This window comes from Anolis sagrei, chromosome 5 (genome assembly GCF_037176765.1).
Source record: "Anolis sagrei isolate rAnoSag1 chromosome 5, rAnoSag1.mat, whole genome shotgun sequence".
NCBI lineage: Eukaryota > Metazoa > Chordata > Lepidosauria > Squamata > Dactyloidae > Anolis > Anolis sagrei.
The window spans coordinates 133,344,046-133,366,202 of record NC_090025.1 but is presented as its reverse complement, the minus strand read 5'-3'; the positions used below and the strand labels follow the sequence as shown (position 1 = coordinate 133,366,202).

Sequence of the window (22,157 nt, the reverse complement as noted above, 5' to 3'; positions counted from 1 at the left end):
CAGTCGGTTGAAGACGTAGCAGAGCGCTAATGGTCTCCTTCAAGAGGCGGGAGTATAAAGTTTTGTCCTGACAGTTCAGTCGCCATCATGCGTTGGAACAGTGACCCCAAATAACCAAACTGAATTGAAAGTTGACCAAAAACTGTTTTGTAACCCTTTTGGTACTAATGTTGGAGAGTGTTCCCTGACCAAAGTGGTCCCTGGGCAAAAAAAGGTTGGGAACCACTAATCTAGAGCCTCCAGTTGTTGGAGAAGCACAGTCAAAAGGTATAAAAGTATATCTGTGGCGTTAATTCACTCCCCAATAATATTCAATAAACACAAATACACTAAATATTTAACGCTTCATTCATGTGGATGCATCTTAACATCAGCTAAAAACAATGATATAGAGGAATGATAATAGATTACTGAAGAGATGTCAGGAAAAGAGATGTTTTTAAACCAATCCAATCCAATCAAGTTTGCAAAAGTGAAGTTGGCATATCTTAACTACAACAGTGTCTCTTCACCACAGTACTATGATTCATACTGCAGAGCTGGCCTGGCTTTATTTCTATCTTTAGTTTTGGGATGGACGAACAACTAATACAGAGAACCTTTCAACAGAAAACCAATAAAGATATATCTTTCTCTGTTTTGCTATCTAAAAACAAAGGAAATGGTTGATTCAGCTATTTATATCTTTACATAAAATGTATTTAAAATGAGTACTGAAATAGATAGCTAAACATAGGACTGCAGAAGGAAATGCAAAGTAATAATACAAAAGAGCCACATATATTTAAATAATATTTTTATAGAACAAGTTCAGTTTTAAAAACCCTGAATGGTAAGAAGGAAATTACCCACTGCTGGCAATAAACCCTTTAAACACACAGGTTTAGCTCACTGTTAAGTTAGTTTAGCATTTTATAACCCCAAGGAAACACAGTATATCAAAGAGAAATGTTAACTTTCCAAGACTAAAGGAAAAACACTTCAAAACATTGCTAAGGAAATTGGAATAGATGAAAGTGCAATTGTCATACAAAGGAAATGGCTTAACCTTTTTGCAGAGGTTGCTTATCTATCTGCTTTGCAATTAGATGTAAGCAATTTGGAGTTATCAGCATTTGCACATTATAGGAAATGAGAGGTATAAAAAGAGGACAAATAAAGCATAAAGAGCCAAGATAATCTTTGCCCAGAAACATTTCAATATAAAACAGTCTTTCATTAAAAAAATAAAACAGGAGAAGCCGGCCATAGAAAATCACTTTCAGTCTGGTCTCTTGAACTCCACTGAGGATGATGTTATATAGGTCTCTGAACACTAATAATCTGGAATTGAAGAGGATCATTTCGGTTAAACTTGTTCCAAAATCACAATAAAGTATTTTAAAGTCTTCTTCCTCAGCCCAAGGCAAGAGTATTGCTGATCTTGTTTGGATTTGTTTACATATATAACAATCACCGTAAGTCTCAGAACAAGCCATTTTGTTGGCAAGTCTTAGCAAGATGTGTATATAACTCCTTTTGGAGTACCATCTCTCACATTGGATCAGACTTCCATTCCATTTCAGTCATTACGGAGGGTCAAAAATGGCAATGCCTGGGTTGTACAACCTGCTTCATGATAATCTCTACCAGTAAATTGGAGAGTTCAGGGCTGCGAGTCTCAACAGAGCATGAGTTCTATTGTGGTTAATGAAAATGAAGGATCTGCCACCCGTACTTTCCTGAAATGAAAAAACCATGATTGACTGAAGAGAAAGGCTTCTTGTGCAGTGGAACTCCCATTGGTAAGGTTTTTTTGGATATACTTCTAAGCAGAATTCTGCAAAGTGCATCATTTTTGGACATAAAAACTGTTCTTATTGCCTTAAATTGTGAATACATTTTTTTAGTGTCTGGCAGAAATTTTCACAGCTGAAAAAGAGCTATAAATAGATTTTCATTTTAAAAAGTCAATACAAGAATATGGATGCAACTAGGTATGTTTAAAAATAATCAGGAAAAGCTTTGCCTTGGTATTAAATTTTCATCATGCCATAATACACTTTGGAAGATCAATGAGATAGAAGCTTACCAATTAAACCTCTCCAATAAGGAAAACTAGGGTTGGAAGGGATTACAGTGATTAAAATTTAAGTTAGAACAGAGTGCTAAAATTAAAGAAGTGTGGTTATATATAGTATTTTGTTATGGAGATACCAGTCTAAAATCTAAGAGCTAGATATTAAGGAAGTGTCTTAATATCTGTTTCAGACAAGTACATTTTTCCAGCTCATGCTCTAGGCCAGTGTTTCTCAAACTCTGCTCCTCCAGATGTTTTGGACTTCAGCTCCCACAATTCTTAATGGCTGGTAAGCTGGCTGCGTTTTCTGGGACCTGAAGTCCAAGACACCTAGAGTAGCAGAGTTTGAGAAACACTGCTCTAGGCTTTACTTAGGATTAAAACCAGATTCGGAAGCCAAAGAACAGGTTGTTTATCTCACCAATAGCTTTTCTAATTCCCTTATGATGAAGGTAATTTGCCCCCTTATGATGAAGGTAATTTGCTCCACTAATTCAGAACCTTGTAAAATTAGCAAAGAAGACAACACTGATTTGATACTAAGTCTATTTCTTTTTAATTCCACAAATCGATAGTGGCTGCCTTTCTTTGATTTGTAATGGAAGATATTGGGATCTTTTGAAACTAGTATCAGTTATTAACTGTAATTTCCTACATGAAAATATTGTTGGAAAAATTCTTGGAAAGAAATGTTGCCAATATCAGTAACATTCATAATCTTGTAGTTCTACATGTGTTATATATGGAAGTTGCCAAAAAACCTATCCACCTTACATTCACTTAATGTGAACTGGACTAGCCTTAAAATTAGCTCTACTTGCCAGATAACTTTGTTTAATTTTGATTCATTGTCTTTTGTTGGAGCCTTGAAATGCACCAAAGCAAAAGGAGCCTCTCAGGCTGGATTACACTGCCCAATATCCTAGGATCTGATCCCAGACTATCTGGCAGTGTAGACTCTCATAAACCAGTTCAAAACAGATAATCTGGGATCGGATCCTGGGATATAGATCAGTGTAGAACCAGCCTAAGCCAGCTCTTCCCCTTTCACGCAGGACTGATATGGATATTCTAACCTAATAGTACAAAATCTGGTATTATTATTTTTTACTATTCTATCCAAAGCAAACAAGTGCACACAACTTCTTCGCAAGTGCATGGGTGTATTTAATAGCTTTTAAACAATTCAGATCCAACTCAATAACAGTGTTAAATTAATATCTAATATCTATACTGCCCTTGTTATCCAATGGAGTTTCTTATCCTTCACAAAATTATAGTTGCTCAGGATAATGAGCAAAGGAATATAGCCACAAAAGTAGCAATTTTTATCAAACAGTAAACTGTTACAAATAAAACAGTTACAAGTCCGTTATGTTTTCAAGATCTACGAGTTCTCAAGTTCTGCTCATCTTTGGTTTTTTAAGATCTGACAAGTTTGAAGCCTTGCCCTGTGTCCAATACTGTGGGAAGAAACCAATTCATTTTTAATCTTTTCAAACACCGAAAACACACTTTGCATATCCAGAAAAGATTAAGACCACAGAACCAGTTTGCCAGGTGTACCAGCGGGTAAGTGATGCGTGGGAAATACGTCATCCAGTGTTTGGCAACATCGCTTTCAGTTGGCAAGTGTAAAGTGTAGTCACTCCATCGCTTTGACACTCCATAGAGGGCTTTCACCGTACGCCCCTTTTCAAACCAGCTGATGTTACTGTCGGGATTACAGTTGTATTCCACCCATTCTCTAGTGAAATCACCAAGGTGGGGAGGGTCTGATTCTTCTAGGTCTATCACTTTGGCCAATTCTGCACCTTGAACTGCAATGTACTGGTCGCTGACTTTTCTTACTTCTTTGACCCAAGGCTGAGAGTTCTCGCAGTCCAGCACTATGATCAGCCGTGAACAGAAAGAGCCATTCTTCTCCCTCCACCATTCCAAAAGTGTGTCAAGACGTAGTGCATCCCCCCCTACAGCAAAACAGAAATATGGATGTTACATAAAAATGAATATGACATTCCTATTGGACTAGCCAATCTTTAGGGCTATCTATTTAAGAGTGGCCTAGAGTGGCTGAGAAATACAGGCAGTCCCCAAGTTATAAACATTCGACTTAAACAACTCATAGTTAAGAAAGGGCTGAGACAACAGGAAGTGAGAGAAATTTACCCCTTGGAAGGGAAGTTCACTCCTGGAAGAGTTATCATGGAGAAAAGGTGTCTCCACTGAAGCTTTCTCGCCAATCTTTGTTTCCACAAGAAGTCAACATTTTCAAAATTCAATTATCACAGGGACAAAAAGTGATTTTTTTAATGTCAGGAACAACTTGAGAGACTGCAAGTTGCTTCTGGTGTGAGAGAATTGGCCATCTGCAAGGACATTGCCCGGGGACACCTGGATGCTTTACCATCCTGTGGGAGGCTTCTCTCACATCCCCGCATGGGAAGCTGGGAGCTCACCCTGTCTCGCAGATTCGAACCACTGACCTTTCAGTCAGCAATCCTGCCGGCACAAGGGTTTAACCATTGCGCCATCAGGGGCTCCTAGAAAGTGAGGTGAAATCTTTTGAACATTGGCACAGATAGTAAAACAAGCACCGCAGGGTTGTTAATTATTACCTATGCTATCCAAAGCTAAAAGATATATATATTTGGCTGGTTTTGCAATTTAAAAATGTACCTGTTTGGACTTACAAATAAATTCAGATTAAGAACAAACCTACAGAATCACACACAAAACACATGTGTGTTTTATTATGTGTTTATATACACACACACACACACATATACATACACATATAACCAAACCTACAAAATCTATTTAGCTCACAAGTTGCGGACTGTCTGCAGTTAATTTGACAGTTCCTTGCCTTCAAGCTTATGATCTAAATAAGACACAAACAATTAGGAAAACTGAATGATAGTTGGAAAGAAGAGTAAATCCATCAGCTACTGGGCAGTATCTGATGAGGCACAATGAAGTTGTGCTCCACTCTTCTACTCTCCCTCTAAATCCTGAACAATGGCAGTTGGAATGGATAGAGGGTCTTTCATCTGTTTATGAGCCTAGGCATGATAGAGCTGTGTCTGCTTCCTCCTCTCCCTCCATGTCCAGAGCAATGGCAGTTGGGATGGAGGCAGCGGGGTTTAATCCATTGCCGGGCCTAGGCATTCTTGGAGTTTGATTTGTCACTTCTTCTCTCCTTTCAAGGCTAGAGCAATGGCATTGGGATGGAGGGAAGGGCCTTCAATCCACTACTGGGTTTAGACATGATGGAGTTGTGACTGCCAATTTTTCTCTCCTTTACATCTAGTGCTTGGCTTAGACATGATGGAACTCAGCCTTCCCCTTCTCTTATGAATCCACTGGAATCTGTGTCTAAGATTTAGAAACTCAAGGAATACTCTAATGTGAACATGAGAAGGATTGCTGAATTAAATGCAATCACTAGTTTGAGGGGGTGATTTATTAAACCTGACAGTAAAACCAAAATAAAAACATCTATCTGTCTGAGATGCATAATCCCGAGATTCTCCCCATTCCTCCTATGATGCTTCCTACAGAAGATCTCAAAGCAGACATATTAAAGGTATTCAGATGATAATCTTAGAGTAACTTCTTGAAACATTTTAAAAATCATATCCCTCAATCAAGTCAATTATTCTAAAACTGCCAAGACATGGGGAAAATGATTAGGAATTTCCATTTTAGTTCTAGAAGGAGCAGAATGGGCTATAACCAGCAGTAACTGAAACAGCTTTCCAAAGCATTAAAGGAGCAATTGATCTTTTTTTTATTATTAGAAGAGTTATTTGCTCTATAGTTTTCATCAGATCTTTAACAGTCAGGATGACAAAATCGAAGAAAGGATTGTAAGGATTATAAGCCTGAAATGGTATTCTAAAAAAGCATTCGAATTTACTGTAGACTATTTTACATGAGAATACATGAGAAGAACAACCTTGATAGTCATTTTAATGTATTTTAATTGTCCTTTCTAGGATTTATATCTAAATGGTTAATTTATGTTATTAGTATAACTAGGTTTAGTCTATTATTTGTATTTGGCTCTCATTTTGATGTTAATTTCTGTTTTGTCACAAGTTTATGGTTATTATTTTTATAATATTCTATTTATTTTAAAATGTTTGTATTTGAGTTGGGCATTGAATGTTTGCTTTTTGTGTGTGTCCTGAGTCCCCTTGAGGAGAGTGGGTTGTCTATAAATAAAAATGTATTATTGTTGTTGTTGTTGTTGAATAAATACAAGATACTGCAATATACCATTAGATTGCCATTCTGTAAACAGATTGATATCCTTAATATTATCATTAACAGGTCTCTATTATCTAACTTGCAGAAAGCAACAATAATGAACCCCCCCCCCCCCCCTGCTGGGAAGGGGCAGATATCTTAGGATTTTACCAGACTTCACTAGTAATGTTTTCAAATGTAAACAATCTGGTTTGAGCAGACTAATATTGTAACCAGTTCCCAGTTCCCAGTTCAGAAAAGAATGCTGCTAACACTGCTAAGAGTGTCTTCAATTCAATTAAGTAAGAAGGATATTAAACCTCTAAAGTAATTTAATCTTGCAACCTTCCTGTAACAAAAATATTCAGGCACTGTTTATTTTAACCAAGTATGAAGAATTTGTGCTGTTTTGTATCTGAGCCATCTAAGTCATTACAAGGAGGAAATATTTTTAACATGGATGTTCACAGTGATGGGAGCTAAGCAGTTCTCATAATACAATTGTTTTTGGTCCAAATTTTGCTTCTACATTTAGTCAGAAAACTCAACTTTCCAAATTGTTTGTGGCATTTGTTGATGTGCACCTCTGAAAATTTTCACCTGATAGTGACCCTATCACAGGGCTTTCTTGGCAAGAGTTTTTCAGGAGGAATTTGCCTTTGGGTTTCACTTAGGCAAAGAGAGTACAGAAATTCACTGAATGGGATTCCATGTCCAAGCAGTGACTACAGGCTATTTATTTTACCTACTACTGCAAAATTATTCAGAATTAAAATAATATCTTGTCTCATAAGACACATCAGTCAGGCACACTTATAATTTATATCTGTTTGCATTCAAACACTGGGTCATGTTACAGTTTCCATCAAGAAAACTGATCCAAAGGCAATCTGTCATTATTATTATTATTAATTTTATTTATATCCCACCTTTTTTTAAGGCAGCTAACAGTCCACACTAGACAAATTTAAAAAGTGCAATACATTTTTTAAAAAAACAATTAAATAGTCATAGTGTGGTAAAAAAAGAATTAAAATACAATAAATACACTAAAATTGCCTTTAAAATTTATATCTAGTATCTCTTTGTTTCTTTTAGTTGAGTGGTATTTTCTTTCATGAAAATATTGTCAAGTGCCTAAATGCAAGCTTCACATATGATTCCATCATGGAACATTCCCCTATTTCTTTGGCATCGCTTTCAATTTGACATCTTGAATAAAGTCACTTTGAATTATATGTTGTCTTTTCAGACAGCCGCAGCAGCCTGCAGTATTTTTAGTCAGCACCTCTTTACATTTTACACTTTGTTCAGCAGACAACAGGCTAGATTCTTCAATGACATCAATGCAGTCCTATCTGCTTTCATATACTTCTGAAGAATGAAATAACCTGAAATGAAAGCCTCAAATGATGCAAGATGAAAGTACAACAGAGAATAAATCTCATTCTCAGATTTGGCTGGTAGGAATGTTCTACTAATAACAGAAAAAAAAATCAAGAGTCTTCTTTGTATACTTCAAATGAATTAGAGGCTAGTACATTTAGTTTTCAAAATGGAAATAAATTACGTGAAAGTTACCATCTTAAGCTTTTATATGAAAGAGATTATATGAGTAAAATATGTCAATAAACATTTTCTGATCCTTCCATTTCCATGCAAAAAGACACTTGTTGCTTACATATTTCTAAGGATCCAAATTCACCCCTTATAATTCATAAATATGCAGTATCAAATTCCAATACAAAACATCTGTAGGTATAATAAAACCTAAGTAGGTACAATAAAAGCTGAAGGAATACATACATTCAAGAAGAGATTATTGAAAATTGGTTACCTGCAAGAGCCCACTCCCCAGAACTGTGAGAGTGGCCACTGTAATATAACACATAGGTATCATGTCGGGGTCCATCAGGTGTCCGAAGTTCAAGAAATGATTTCAGCTTAGAATGAAGTGTATCAAGAGAAAGTCCACTTGTGGAGTAGTCACAACCGTAAGTCTCTATCATATGATACGCAAAAAACCTTTGAATGGCATTCAGCATGCCTGTTGATCTCAAATTTAGTTCTTGTACATGTTCAGGCGGTAGCAATGTCGGCTGGCCATCAGGGCTACATGATGAGGAAAGGAGAATACACATATATTATCATTAATACTTCTCTACTAACATGCATTGATGTAGGTATTACCTCTTAGTAAATGTTTTTACCTGTTATTAGCTGCTGGCGAGTCAAATTCAACTTAAAACAACTCTCTGAAAACCTCCAAATCCTCTTGTTTTCAACAGCCCTGCTGAGGTCTTCACGTTATCTATCTATAAAGCAGTCTTACTCTTTTTCTACTACCTTCTACCTTGCCAAGCATCATAACCTGAGCTCCATCATCACTGTAATAACTCAAGAATTTAAAAATTGATATGTTCGGTTACTCACTTTTTAAAACAAACCAAGCCAAAGCCACTAAATAGATCTGTGGGCTATAGGTAGCACATACAATTAGTATTGTATCTAAGAACAATAGTAAACATGGATCCTTCTATCACCTCCCTGGCATGCCCTTTTACATGGAGGACAAATTCATTCACTGGTTCAACCTGCACAATGGTTCTCAATCTTAATTAGGACTTTTCTTAGTCAACAAAAGTAATGGAAACAATACATATCTCAAAGCCTAGAAGAAAATCACACATGGTCTATTAAGTTGGTGAGCTTTCTTACACTACCTTCTAAAAAGAGTGCAGAAGCTGATCACCCATACATTGTTGCCCAACCTTGGGGCCCCTTTGGTCCCATGCTTGGTATTGCTTAATATACAGAAAGATGAATTTCTGTGGCATCTTATGTTGCTGTCTTTCTAAATGTAGAACAGTCTGGAGAAAGTCCAGTATTGAGTATTCTGTGTTCAAAAACAGCCTGATCTGACATATTAGTAATTTAAAGTGGGCAGAAGCATGTAAAATCCATTTCGCTTCAACACAGGAGCAGCACACAGTGTTTTATAGTACAACTGAAATTTGGCAGGCCTTTTAACAGTCTTAGCAATTTAAGCAGTAAATAGAAATACTGATCACAATCAGCTCTTTTATTACAGTTATTATTAAAATGGGATGTGCTAAAATGAACAGGACATTATAGCACACAGAGTTCTTTTAAAATAGACTAAACTGATCTAAGAGAATGGAATAGTACACTTTTTGATGCAAATAAGGCATGTTCATTTAGTAGAGAATTAGTCTTAAGTAATTCTGCCCTCAGAATGCTTAAATGTACTTCTCATTAGAGGGCAAGAAGATAGACATGTTACCTTAAACAGAAATGCCCCCCCCCCCTCCAAATAATGAAAAATGTTAAAATCCCTCTAAGTGTTTTGATATAATTTTTGGACAGAAGATGAAAAGCAAGAGATTTATGAGACTGTTTTATTTTCTGTCATTCCAGTTGGCATTTGGATTCCGCCAAGATTTAGTTTTTGAACTAAGATTCCAATACTGAACAAGCAGAAATCAAAATTTCAACAACCTTCTCTCCATCATAAACCTTAAAAGAGGTTTCATGTATCTCAGGAGGCTTTCAAATTAATTTGAATGACACATAATTACATCTTCAAATCACAATTATATCATATTCAGAAGTTCAGCAAATCAAGGCAATAAATTAATATTTAGCTGATGCTGATACACGCAATATGTTGTACAATTTAGATTAACTGTTCACTTGTAAAAGCATCAGGATACCTGCAGAAATTTGTAGGAATCACAACTGCATAGCCAACACAAGTTCCTCCTAAGCAGTTTCCCAGTTCATGAAAAAGGCCATGAGCCATGGATTCAAGAGGCAAAACAATCAGAAACACGCTCATGAAGATTCCATTGGATTTCTATAACAGAAGATTTATAGAGTTATATTAGAGGAGCACATAAATATAAAGGATGCAAAAAATTAATTTGGTTGTTTTCGTCCACCAGACTAAACAGATCTCACTTTGCAAAAAATCAAAAAGCAAGCTAAAACATCTGATTACAATCTACATTTTAGGAAAACAGCTGAATTCAACATTCGTTTAAACTTAATCTGAAATAGGATTGTCTTCATCAACAAGAAAATTGAATCTGGTTCTAAACTCATTCTCGTGTACAAAGATCTGTACATACACTGTGGGTTGAACAACATAACTTTATATAGCATTACATAAACATTTACTTACAGAGCCATTAAACCAGACTTGATAAAATAAGTAAATATGTTATGTATTTATTTATTTGAAGATTTATATCCTTGTCTTTCCAATTCCAAAAGAAAGCATTCTCAGGGATTCAAATATCTTACACAAGAAGGAATGTTCAGGTAAATTCTAAAAGGAACTGTGGAATAGTAATTTCTGTGGGCTTAATATGCAAAGTTGCATTCAAAGCAAAACCGGAAAGTAGAGTAATGAACTACAGCAGTATTTTAAACGATTCAAAGATAAACTATATGAATGTTATCTACATGCTGATTATGATAGTTCTGGCATTACTCATGACACTATTAGGCTTCCAACAAAATATAAAGGATTGCTTTAATTTTTGGGGTGCTGTATGGACATGTACCAGAAGCATACTCTCCTGACGTTTCACCAACATCTATGGCAGGCATCCTCAGAGGATGTGAGGTCTGTTGGAAACTAGGAAAATGGGATTTATAAATCTGTGGAATGTCCAGGGTGGGAGAGAGATCAAGGTGGCCAATTGAAACATTCGCACATATCTAAAAGACAAGAGTTCTTTCTCCCACCCTGGACATTCCACAGATATATAAACCCCAATTTCTTAGTTTCCAAGAGACCTCACAACCTCTAAGGATGCCTGCCATAGATGCAGGCAAAACGTCAGGAGAGAATGCTTCTGGAACATGGTCATACAGCCCAAAAAACTTACAGCAACCCAGTGATTCCGGCCATGAAAGCCTTCGACGATACATTAAAATATAAAGGATTTCATTGCTCATGCAAGGTGAAAGAGAATCTCTTTTCTTTAGAACTAATCAGTACTTTTAAAATGTGGAATAAGGGCTGCTGACATTGCAAAAGTATAACAGTCTGTTTAAGATAGATGTTTTTGAAACACATAAAAGTCAGTTTCCAAATCTGTAACTCACAACCAGCTTATCAATACAACTCAGATTAGCCACATAAAGACAGGTGGCCACTTCAGAATGATTCTTATTTAAATTTTTTGGACAGAGTTAAAAATAGTCAAGGAGCAGATTAACTCTCACCAAAGGTTACCATTTGTTCCTGGGCTGCCCTGTATGTTGCAATGGGAATAAAAGCCCACTATTAACCACTCAATGGTTAATAGGCCATTCAGTACCTATTAACAGGAATATCAGACACTACACACTGAACACAACCCATCAATTCTCTATCAGTGTCAGGTACTACAACCACAACAACTTATCCGCTTCTCCTTGTGGCTCGAGGCAGGTCATAAACACACACTGCACTTAAGTGAGGAGTTCAATGTAAGTTCCCTTTTTCTCTTATACACATGTACCAGCCCACTACAGAAATGCAGTTTGCTTCCAAATTATTAAAATGCAGTTCTTAAAACATTCATGTCTTTACTGCAGAAAACTTGCAACATTACTCATTCTTACAACTTACAGTATATCAGAGGAAAAACTCTCCACAGTACCATGAAAAATAGCTCAGCTAAGCATTTCAGCTAAGGTGATACATGCTAGAAACTACTATATATAATCTCCCCTCCATCAATACAGACAAGAGAATGTAACGTAAAATGATTGGAACATACCTGCCAACATACAGCACCCAAAATGGCTGTTGAAAAAAGGCTGAAAAAGACAAGCCGCTCTGAAATCAAGCAAAAATGGCGCATTCCTTTAGATGCCATGACTCTATCAAGGCTGTTGTTCTCTGCCCTGTGCGTGTAATAGATTTTGTGACAGTCATTTAATTTTGTATGAAATCCCCAGAGAGTTATAAGAAAAATGACATGGCACACCATCCAAAAAATGCCGAAAATAGAAAAACCTGGAATCACAAAATACCAGCGATCCAAATCGCCTAATTTAAGGGCTGACAGAATAAAAGAAATAAGTTCAATAAGTCCGACAAAAATGACTGAAAATCTTCGGCAGACTCTTCCACGATACAAATAAGGTTTCCAACGTTCTGTTACTGAGAGGCCACTGAAGTAAATGTCAAGAAGAGGGTCTGTTACTAAACAGCTAAAAAAGCATCCCAAGGCAAATGGATTGGTTGGTATGTTTAAGGATGGAAAAAATAATAAAGAGGCAAGGACTCCAAAGATTACCAAATTGGGAATTGCTAGGAAAGACTTCATGCGCAAGTCAATAATCAGCATTGCCAAGGCCACAACCAATAAGATAATGCTCATGGATTTTTCTACTAACATAGTAGTGCTGGCGATTGCGAATCCAACAAGCTCAAGAAATTCAACTGTTGTCAGTAAAGTGGGTCGATGATGAATGCAGCCACATATTCTTTGAACCAATGCATATAATATTCTTATAATTATTGAGGAAAGCAGCAAATATTTGGTTGCTTCTTCTTTCACGTCGTTTTTGAAAGAATTATTATCAAGAAAACAGAGAAGGCCAATTAAAAATCCAAACCAAAGGTTAGAGAGACTTAAACTTGCTGCTTCCATTGAAAAATAATAATAAAGTATACTGGCAATCCCAAGAACAAAAAGTCCTAGGATAAATATTACGAGTATTAATGCATCCGCAGTCTTTTCCCACCTGACATAAAGGCCCATACATATCGCAACCAGTAAATTAATTCTGGCTAAATAGCCCAGATACCGGACAGAGGAGTGCATGTTCATTTCTCGATTTGCTTCTTCCAGTCTTGTCATTGCTGCATAGAGACAATGGCTAACACAGTAACGCAATGATCTACACATGTAAGCTGGTTAGTAGGGCTTTTATCCACTTCACAGAAAATGAGAGCTTGAATTTCATTTAAGGAATATGATGCAAAATCAGGTTTCTTGAGTATAGTTTCACCAACAATAGTCTTGGATTATTGAAGTCCTGAAAGAACAAACAGAATCATCAAGTTAGACAGATATATCAGATGTACAGCTTTGGCCCACCACATCAAGTATACCAACAGTGCTTTTTCCTCCATATAGAGCTTTCAATGCCTCTCATGCAAAAAAAAAAAAAAATCTCCAGAAAGTAATCTATTAGTTTTAAACATGTCATATGACTCTTTATTATTTACCTATAAAAATAAACATGAGTACTCCTTAAAAACTGCTTCAGAGAGTTTATCTGTATGGGTGATAATGACCTCTTAGTTGTGCTAATGGAAACAATTCTGTCACTGCAACCAACATTTGGCTACAGTAAACATACATGAAATTCATGAGTTACTTTTTTATCTTCAGTCTGACAAAAAGCAAGTTTTAAATAAGATGTACGGATTTTTTAGGGCAAGGGTGGGGAATTAAACTCTTTCCACAGGAGTCCACAGGGAGACTGATGTCAGGGACATGCTTACATGCTTGGTGCTGCTGGGTCCTCAGCTGGAGTAACAAGTAGAACTTCTTTTGCTGGTAAGTCTACTGCAATCTCAGTCTTGCTCCAATTTATCGTCCTGCACAGGGAAGGCAAGAGGATGGGGGTTAAGATGTCATGAGCTGACACTTCAGGAACCAGCTGAACATAGTCTAACGTATCATCCCTTGTCATCTCTATAGAGAGAAAAGTAGTCTAACTGGGTACTTTCAGATGCCACTGCAGAAGACAGTTAAATCAGATCTCACAGTGAAGGTTGGGTGCTCCCAACTCTGGAATTCCCTCCTTTCAAATGCAGGATCGGAAAGAAAAGAACAAAATAAAAAGCTGTGTCTTTACTGTTTCTCACAGCACCATCTCCTTGTTGGGGAGGGGTCTGAGGAGGGGTAAACGGAGCAAATTCCACAGAAACCAAAACCTTTCCTGGTCTAAAAATACTCAGCTGGACCTCAAATCTCCAACCGAGAGCACATCATTCTCCCATCACCTTCCACATGCAGGGTCTGAGTCTGGACTCAGTACTTTGAAGTGCCAGTACATTTTGCTACTCCTTTGTGGCTACCTAAAAGGTTATCTTGCTCCCTAAAATCCTGGCTAAATTCACTTCAGCACCCCTTTGTCCTCTCCACACGAACAGGTATTATGCTGGGTCCCTGACTGAACTGCCAGTTGGAAAAATTCAGCATGGGATGTGGAGATAGCAGGGACCATGGCCACTTTCTAAAATCCTCCAGCCCAGAGGAATCTGGAAACCCTGAGCCCATTTCTAAGGCTTCCCATCCCTGCTCTACAGTTTCACATATGCAAGCCCGCTTCTTACAATTTAAAGCATAATTCTTTATTTTGATTTATTGCTGAATTTTTGAACTGTAATAATTATATGTAAACATTAAACTGAACCCCCTTATACTTATTTAAAACTTTAAATGAGGGTTTATCTCTTCTGGAGTCATGTGAAACAACATATAGTCAGAGACTGACATATACTGAACTAAGGCCCCTTCTACACTGCCATATAATCCAGATAATCAAGCAGATAATCCACGTTAGCTGCTTCGAACTTGATTATATGAGTCTACACTGCCATATAATCCAGTTCAAAGCAGAAAATTTTGATTTTATATGGCAGCATAGAAGGGGCCCTAGAGAAAACACTTGAATCAATGAATAAATGTGGAGGGCTGACTACACATATTTTAAAAAGTCTTGATTTTTTTTTGTCATAGCAGCACTTGGTACAACATGTTCAGGACATAAAAAACCACTCAATCATGGGCGGCATCATCATCATCATCATCACTCTTGATTCCACCACCTTCCAAAGCGTTAATTGCAATCTCCATGAGAAGATTATTGCCTTTAATAAGTACAGTTGGCCCTTGGCATCCACTGGAGTTTGGTTCCAAGATATCAAAATCCCTGGATGCTCAAGTCCCGTTATACACAAATACTTATAAAACTGTGTCTCTTCTATAGGGTGGGCTAAATGTTAAAAAATGGGTTTCAACATTTAATAACTTGTTTATAATTTTTATTTTATTTTACAGTACCATATCATCATATACATCAGGCATGTGGCCCTGGACAGCTATGAATGTGGCTTAACACAAAAACATAAACTTACTTAAAACCATTATGAGCTTTCTTGTGTAAGCCAATTGCATGGTTTTCAAGCACAAACTTTGTAGATAGAATGGAATAATCAGAGTATGTTACATCCACAAATATAGTTGTGTTATCTGTAATGTGCATTATAACTGTGAACAGTTTTGGCAAGAGACCTGCTGCACAGTTTTAAAAGAATGGGGTGGTACATAACATTATGTAACAAAATTTGAAAAATGATGTGTTTGAAAGTGTTATTTCCTGTTTAATTGTGCAGTACTTACTTTGAAAGTGGTTTGTATACTCCAGAAACTTTGTTTTTTGTGGTCAATGAGATATTCATTGAAAAGCTATTGCAAATGTGCTGTAGGATGTTCCGCAAAACAACGTTTTTGCAGTTAAATAAACTTTTTCCATGTTTTTAATGATTGAAACAATTAGGAAATGACATTTATAACCCAGGAACAAAATTAGTGTTACGTAGTATAATCTGGGATCAGATCTTGGGAACTACGGCAGTGTAGACCCAGTCTTTGGGCTCTGTATCGGAATAAGCAAGGAATCAATGCCACCAGTAGGATCTCCCAGTGGCGCAGTGGGTTAAACCCCTGCGCTGGCAGGACTGAAGACCGACAGGTCACAGGTTCGAATCCGGGGAGAGTGCGGATGAGCTCCCTCTATCAGCTCCAGCTCCTCATGCGGGGACATGAGAGAAGCCTCCCACAAGGATGGTAACACATCAAAACATCCGGGCATCCCTATTAGAATGGTCAACGGAGACCGAATTAATTAAAGGATGTATGGTTAAATGGGCGGAAAATCTCAAAAGACCTATTGCGATGGTTGACTGGGAAATAATATGGAAGAAAAAATTAAAGTACACCTATGCGATGGACTTAAAGGAAAACTGGCTAAAGATGTTTCATAGGTGGTACATAACTCCAGTAAAATTAAATTGCATGTACAAGAATGTATCAAAAAATTGCTGGAAATGTAATGAACATGAAGGGACCTTCTTTCACCTATGGTGGAGTTGCAAAGAGTCTCAAAAATATTGGAAAATTATACATGATGAAACTCAAAAAGTTCTTAAAAAGAATTTTCCAAGAAAAGCAGAATACTATTTGCTGGGAATAGTAGATGATGAGATCAAATTGGATTCTAATGAGGACATTTTGTTTGTATATTTAACAACAGCTGCAAGAATGGTTTTTGCCAAGATGTGGAAACAGAAAGACATTCCAGGAAAATCTCAATGGCTGAACAAATTAAATGAAATAAAAGACATGGACATACTGACTTTTCTCCTGAAAAAGAACACAGGAAATCCAATAAAGGAGACGAATTGGTCAACGGTTGAAGAATATATGGACAAATCTGCATAAAGAACACGAGGTTATATGGATGACAGGATGGGGAACCCCCCTCTTTTCTTTATTTTTTATGAGGGGGGCTCTCGTTACTTTTTTTCTTTTTATATATATATACAAATACAACTAAATGATGTTATCTGAGCAGAATCAGAAGGGAGTCCTCTTTTTTTTTTTTTGGACTCTTTTTGGACTTTTTTGGATTTCATTTTTTTTGGATATTTTCTTTCTTGGGGGGCGGGGAACATTTTCCTACTTTTCTATCTTCTTTTATTATTCTCCTACTTTCGTTGTATTCTATAAAACCTAATAAAAATTTATTTTAAAAAAAAACAAAAACATCCGGGCATCCCCTGGACAATGTCCTTGCAGACGGCCAATTCTCTCACACCAGAAATGACTTGCAGTTTCTCAAGTCACTCCTGACAAGACAAATTAAAAAAAAATTAAAATCCCGCCAGTGAGCCATTGGCAATCAACATTGGCTAAACAAGCTGATTTTCCTTTTTTTGTGGAATACATCTGAAGCATTTTCTGTAACCCACTGCAAAAATGACCAGTTGTTGCTAATAGATTTGTCTACATAGTGTTCAGAAACTTTTTCCTCTTGCCATTTTTGTGAACCCAACATTGAGCTAAAGGGATTCCATTTGGGGTTGGGACCCACAGTTTAAGGCCCCTTACACACATCTGTATAAAATTCCACATTATTTGCTTTGAACTGGATTATATGGCAGGGACTCAGGGTCCCTCCACATAGCACTATATCCCAGAATATCAAGGCAGAAAATCCCACAATATCTGCTTTGAACTGGATTATCTGAGTTCACACTGCCATATAATCTGCTCAATGTGGATTTTATACAGCTGTGTGGAAGGGGCCATAGTCTACACTGCTATATCATCTAGTTCAAAGCAGATAAAGTGGATTTTATACAGTTGTGTAGAAGGGACCATAGTGTAACTGGAATTACTATTAGCAAGTATCAAAAATATATACAGACCTTTAAAAAATGTTCACCAGGTATTGTTAGTGTAAGTTTATTTAAGACAATTCTTCTTACAATGTTTCCCAGGGAAGCCAAATGTTTGGACATTCCTAACACAGCTGAATAAAATCCCACATAATAATAATAATAATCTCCCGAAGGGACTCGGGGCAGCTTATAGGCAGCACAAAGTGCCTAAAAACAAACATAAAAGTGAATACAATATAAAATACAATGAAATAAAGAACATACACATATAAAAACATCAACTCAGACTCAATCAAGCTGCGATCCTCATTATCTGCTTTGAACTGGAATATATGGCTATTTGGACTCAGATATCCCAGGGTTCTTCCACACAGCCTTTTATCCCAGGATCTAAGCCCCCAGTGGCACAGTGGGTTAAACCCCTGTGCCAGCAGGACTGAAGACCGACGGGTCGCAGGTTTGAACCCAGGGAGAGGCGGATGAGCTCCCTCTATCAGCTCCAGCTCCTCATACGGGACATGAGAGAAGCCTCCCACAAGGATGACAAAACATCAAATCATTCGGGCGTCCCCTGGGCAACGTCCTTGCAGACGGCAATTCTCTCACACCAGAAGCGACTTGCAGTTTCTCAGATTGCTCCTGACACGACAAAACAAAAAAAAAAACCCAACCCAACCCCCCCCCCCCACATTATCTACTTTAAACTGAAATATATGATTCCGCACTGCCAGATAACCTGGGATAAATAGATAATCTGGGATCAGATCCTTGGATAAAGGGAAGTTTAGAAGGGCCCTTAGGCCCTTCCACACAGCTGAATAAAATCTCACATTTTTGCTTTGACCTGGAATATATGGCCGTGTGGACTCAGATAACCCAGTTCAAAGCAGATATGTGGGATTTCATAGTCTGGGTCATATGGCTGGCTGTGTGATGGGCCCTAAGGAAGAGTGGAGCTAAGGCAAACTTCCCGACTGCTCCAAAGAAGCAACAGGAGGTCGGTCTCCCTCCTTTCTTTCTTTGCTTCCTCCTCCCTCATAAACTGTCTACTGGGAAACAGGGGGGCATGAACTGGGCCGGGAAAGGCCGCAGCTCTCTTGGAAGGCACGGAGAGCGGCCTCCAGAGAACAAACCCGCCTGAGAGGCGCAGGCAGGCAGCCGAGAGAGGCCCACGCCTCCCGCTTGGGCCCCGTTCCCCCTCCTTTCCGCCTTGGAGAGAGGGAGGGCCGGGCCCTTTCTGCCTCCGCGCCGCCACTTTCCTCAGAACTCACCGGCGGCCGCTTCCTCTCAAAACTTCCCCTCCCGCCGCCATTTTGGCCCGTCCTCCTCAGCGCTCCGGCCGGGTACGGGAAGCGCGGGGGCTCAAGCCAGGCAGAAGTCGTAGCGGGCGGCGGCGGCGCGCGCCTTCCGCTTTTCCTACTTCCTAAGAAGACACGGCTTGGTTCTTCGGCGCTTCCTTCCTCTCTCTCTCTCTCGCCTTTGGCCTGGCGGTGGAGTTCGCTTGGCGCTCCCAACACGGACAGGCCCTCCCTATGAAACCCTTCAAGACGTCACTCTCTCAAAGGAATGTGGGGCAGAGTGTTTGCTGGGACACACGCCTTTGTTTAGACGGGAGTTTGCTGCTGGGAATTGCCTCAGTTCCCAAAGAGAAAGCGAGAGGCTGAGGAAGGAGGAGGCAGATTTCCACCATGACTCCTTGGCAGCTCATGTTGGCCCCTTCCATACAGCTGTATAAAATCCACATTGAACTGGATTATCTGGCAGTGTGGACTCAGGTAACATAGGCCCCTGCCACACAGTTGAATAAAATCCCACAGTATCTGCTTTGAACTGAAATATATGGCAGTGTGGACCAAGGGCCCTTCCATACAGCCATATAACCCAATATCCAGGCAGAAAATCCCACAGTATCTGCTTTGAACTGAAATATATGGCAGTGTGGACTAAGGGCCCTTCCATACAGCCATATAACCCAATATCCAGGCAGAAAATCCCACAGTATCTGCTTTGAACTGAAATATATGGCAGTGTGGACCAAGGGCCCTTCCATACAGCCATATAACCCAATATCCAGGCAGAAAATCCCACAATATCTGCTTTGAACTGAAATATATGGCAGTGTGGACTAAGGGCCCTTCCATACAGCCATATAACCCAATATCCAGGCAGAAAATCCCACAGTATCTGCTTTGAACTGAAATATATGGCAGTGTGGACCAAGGGCCCTTCCATACAGCCATATAACCCAATATCCAGGCAGAAAATCCCACAATATCTGCTTTGAACTGAAATATATGGCAGTGTGGACTAAGGGCCCTTCCATACAGCCATATAACCCAATATCCAGGCAGAAAATCCCACAGTATCTGCTTTGAACTGAAATATATGGCAGTGTGGACCAAGGGCCCTTCCATACAGCCATATAACCCAATATCCAGGCAGAAAATCCCACAATATCTGCTTTGAACTGAAATATATGGCAGTGTGGACTAAGGGCCCTTCCATACAGCCATATAACCCAATATCCAGGCAGAAAATCCCACAGTATCTTCTTTGAACTGAAATATATGGCAGTGTGGACCAGGGGCCCTTCCATACAGCCATATAACCCAATATCCAGGCAGAAAATCCCACAATATCTGCTTTGAACTGAAATATATGGCAGTGTGGACTAAGGGCCCTTCCATACAGCCATATAACCCAATATCCAGGCAGAAAATCCCACAGTATCTGCTTTGAACTGAAATATATGGCAGTGTGGACCAAGGGCCCTTCCATACAGCCATATAACCCAATATGCAGGCAGAAAATCCCACAATATCTGCTTTGAACTGAAATATATGGCAGTGTGGACTAAGGGCCCTTCCATACAGCCATATAATCCAATATCCAGGCAGAAAATCCCACAATATCTGCTTTGAACTGAGTTATCAGAATCCACACACAGATGTGGGATTTCCTGCCTTGATATTCTGGGATATAGGACTGTGGGCTCACTCGCGCACGTGTTCCCCAAATTCATACCCACATTGCGCATAGGGTTCCAGCTGTCATACTATTGCCAGGGACCTGAGTTATCTGAATCCACACTGCCATGTATTCCAGTTCAAAGCAGAAAATGTGGGATTTTATTCAGCTGTGTGGAAGGGGCCTCAGATAACCCAGTTCAAAGCAGATATTGTGGGTTATTATGCCTTGATATTCACACTGGCAACGAAGATCCACATAGTAAAAGCAATAGTATTCCCCGTAGTAACATACGTGTCAGGGCAGCCAGTCAATTATATTACATTTCTAATGGAACAAAGCAAACAAACAGAGGGAAGGCTAAGTGAAGGAAGATAGAAGCTTTTGAATTGTGGTGTTGGAGGAAAGTTCTGAGAGTGCCTTGGACTGCTAGAATATCCAACCAATCCAGGAAATAAAGCCCAACTGCTCATTGGAGGGAAGGGTATTACTGGGATATATAGCAGTGTGGACTCAGATAACCCAGTTCAAAGCAGATATTGGGGGATTTTCTGTCTTGATATTCTGGATTATATGGCTGTGTAGAAGAGCCCTAAGAGTGTCATTGTGGTGATGATACCCAAGGGCCCTTAAATCTTGGGAGTGAATATCAATACATCCTATTCATTTAATTTTCTAGGTAAAGATTAGGATTGCACCTTAATCAGATACATGCCCTACTATATACAATGGGATTTATATCCAAGTAATCGAACAAGGAGAGCCATCTTAAGTTAGTGCTTTAAATGTTAGATTATGATCCTGGAGACCAGGGTTCATAGTCCCACACAGTCATGGAAGCCAATTGGCTGACCTAGGACAAGTCGCTCTCAACTTCAGAGGGAGACAAAAGCAACACCCTGTGTACAAATCTTACCAAGCAACCCTCATGATGGGTTCACTTTTGTGTTGCCATAAATCAGAAATTCGAAGGCACATGGCAACAATTGAAGAGGAGTGTATGTACCACATCAGGTTAATACATAATGATGCATAGGATTCCCTACCTCCAACCAGTTTTGGACAGAGGAAAAAATGCCAGCGTGAATACAGTGGCAAGGTGTGGAAAGCTACATAAAGAACTGAACCACATGTTGTTCCAGAACAGTTAAGACTAGCAAGCCACACCCTTATATTACCTGCCAAAGGTTCCAGTACTGGAAGCAGAAATGTAAATGATAAAATGAGAAGTAGGTTGCATTGGTATGCTAACTAAACATACAATTCTCATAGTTTTAATTATGTCACTGTGACAACTGGGTTCCCCTCCAATGTGTTTGAAAAAGAGCAATGGAAGCTGCTTTGTCAGAACACAAAGCCAAGTTTGTGCAAACA

General features: G+C 38.7%; 1 protein-coding gene across 1 annotated transcript; it reads right to left on the bottom strand.

The window, feature by feature from the left end:
* Window positions 1–781: 781 nt before the first annotated feature.
* TMEM168 (transmembrane protein 168) lies at window positions 782–19,425 on the bottom strand. Its single transcript, XM_060777652.2, has 6 exons — window positions 19,088–19,425; window positions 13,848–13,943; window positions 12,109–13,375; window positions 10,048–10,190; window positions 8,151–8,425; window positions 782–4,029 (listed from the first exon to the last, which is right to left on the bottom strand). Exons 3-6 carry the CDS (start codon window positions 13,243–13,245, stop codon window positions 3,482–3,484), a joined length of 2,103 nt encoding a protein of 700 aa, XP_060633635.1. The 5' UTR covers window positions 13,246–13,375; window positions 13,848–13,943; window positions 19,088–19,425; the 3' UTR covers window positions 782–3,481.
* Between the last annotated feature and the right edge of the window lie 2,732 nt (window positions 19,426–22,157).

What these genes read in the sequence shown, in the direction of transcription:
- TMEM168 (XM_060777652.2), bottom strand. Translation starts at nt 13,245, where the DNA reads ATGTGTAGATCATTGCGTTACTGTGTTAGCCATTGTCTCTATGCAGCA. An exon ending in TGGGTGCTGTATGTTGGCAG is followed by an intron (nt 10,191 to 12,108) that starts GTATGTTCCAAT and finishes CTTCTGTTATAG; the next exon opens with AAATCCAATGGAATCTTCAT. An exon ending in ATTCCTACAAATTTCTGCAG is followed by an intron (nt 8,426 to 10,047) that starts GTATCCTGATGC and finishes CTCATCATGTAG; the next exon opens with CCCTGATGGCCAGCCGACAT.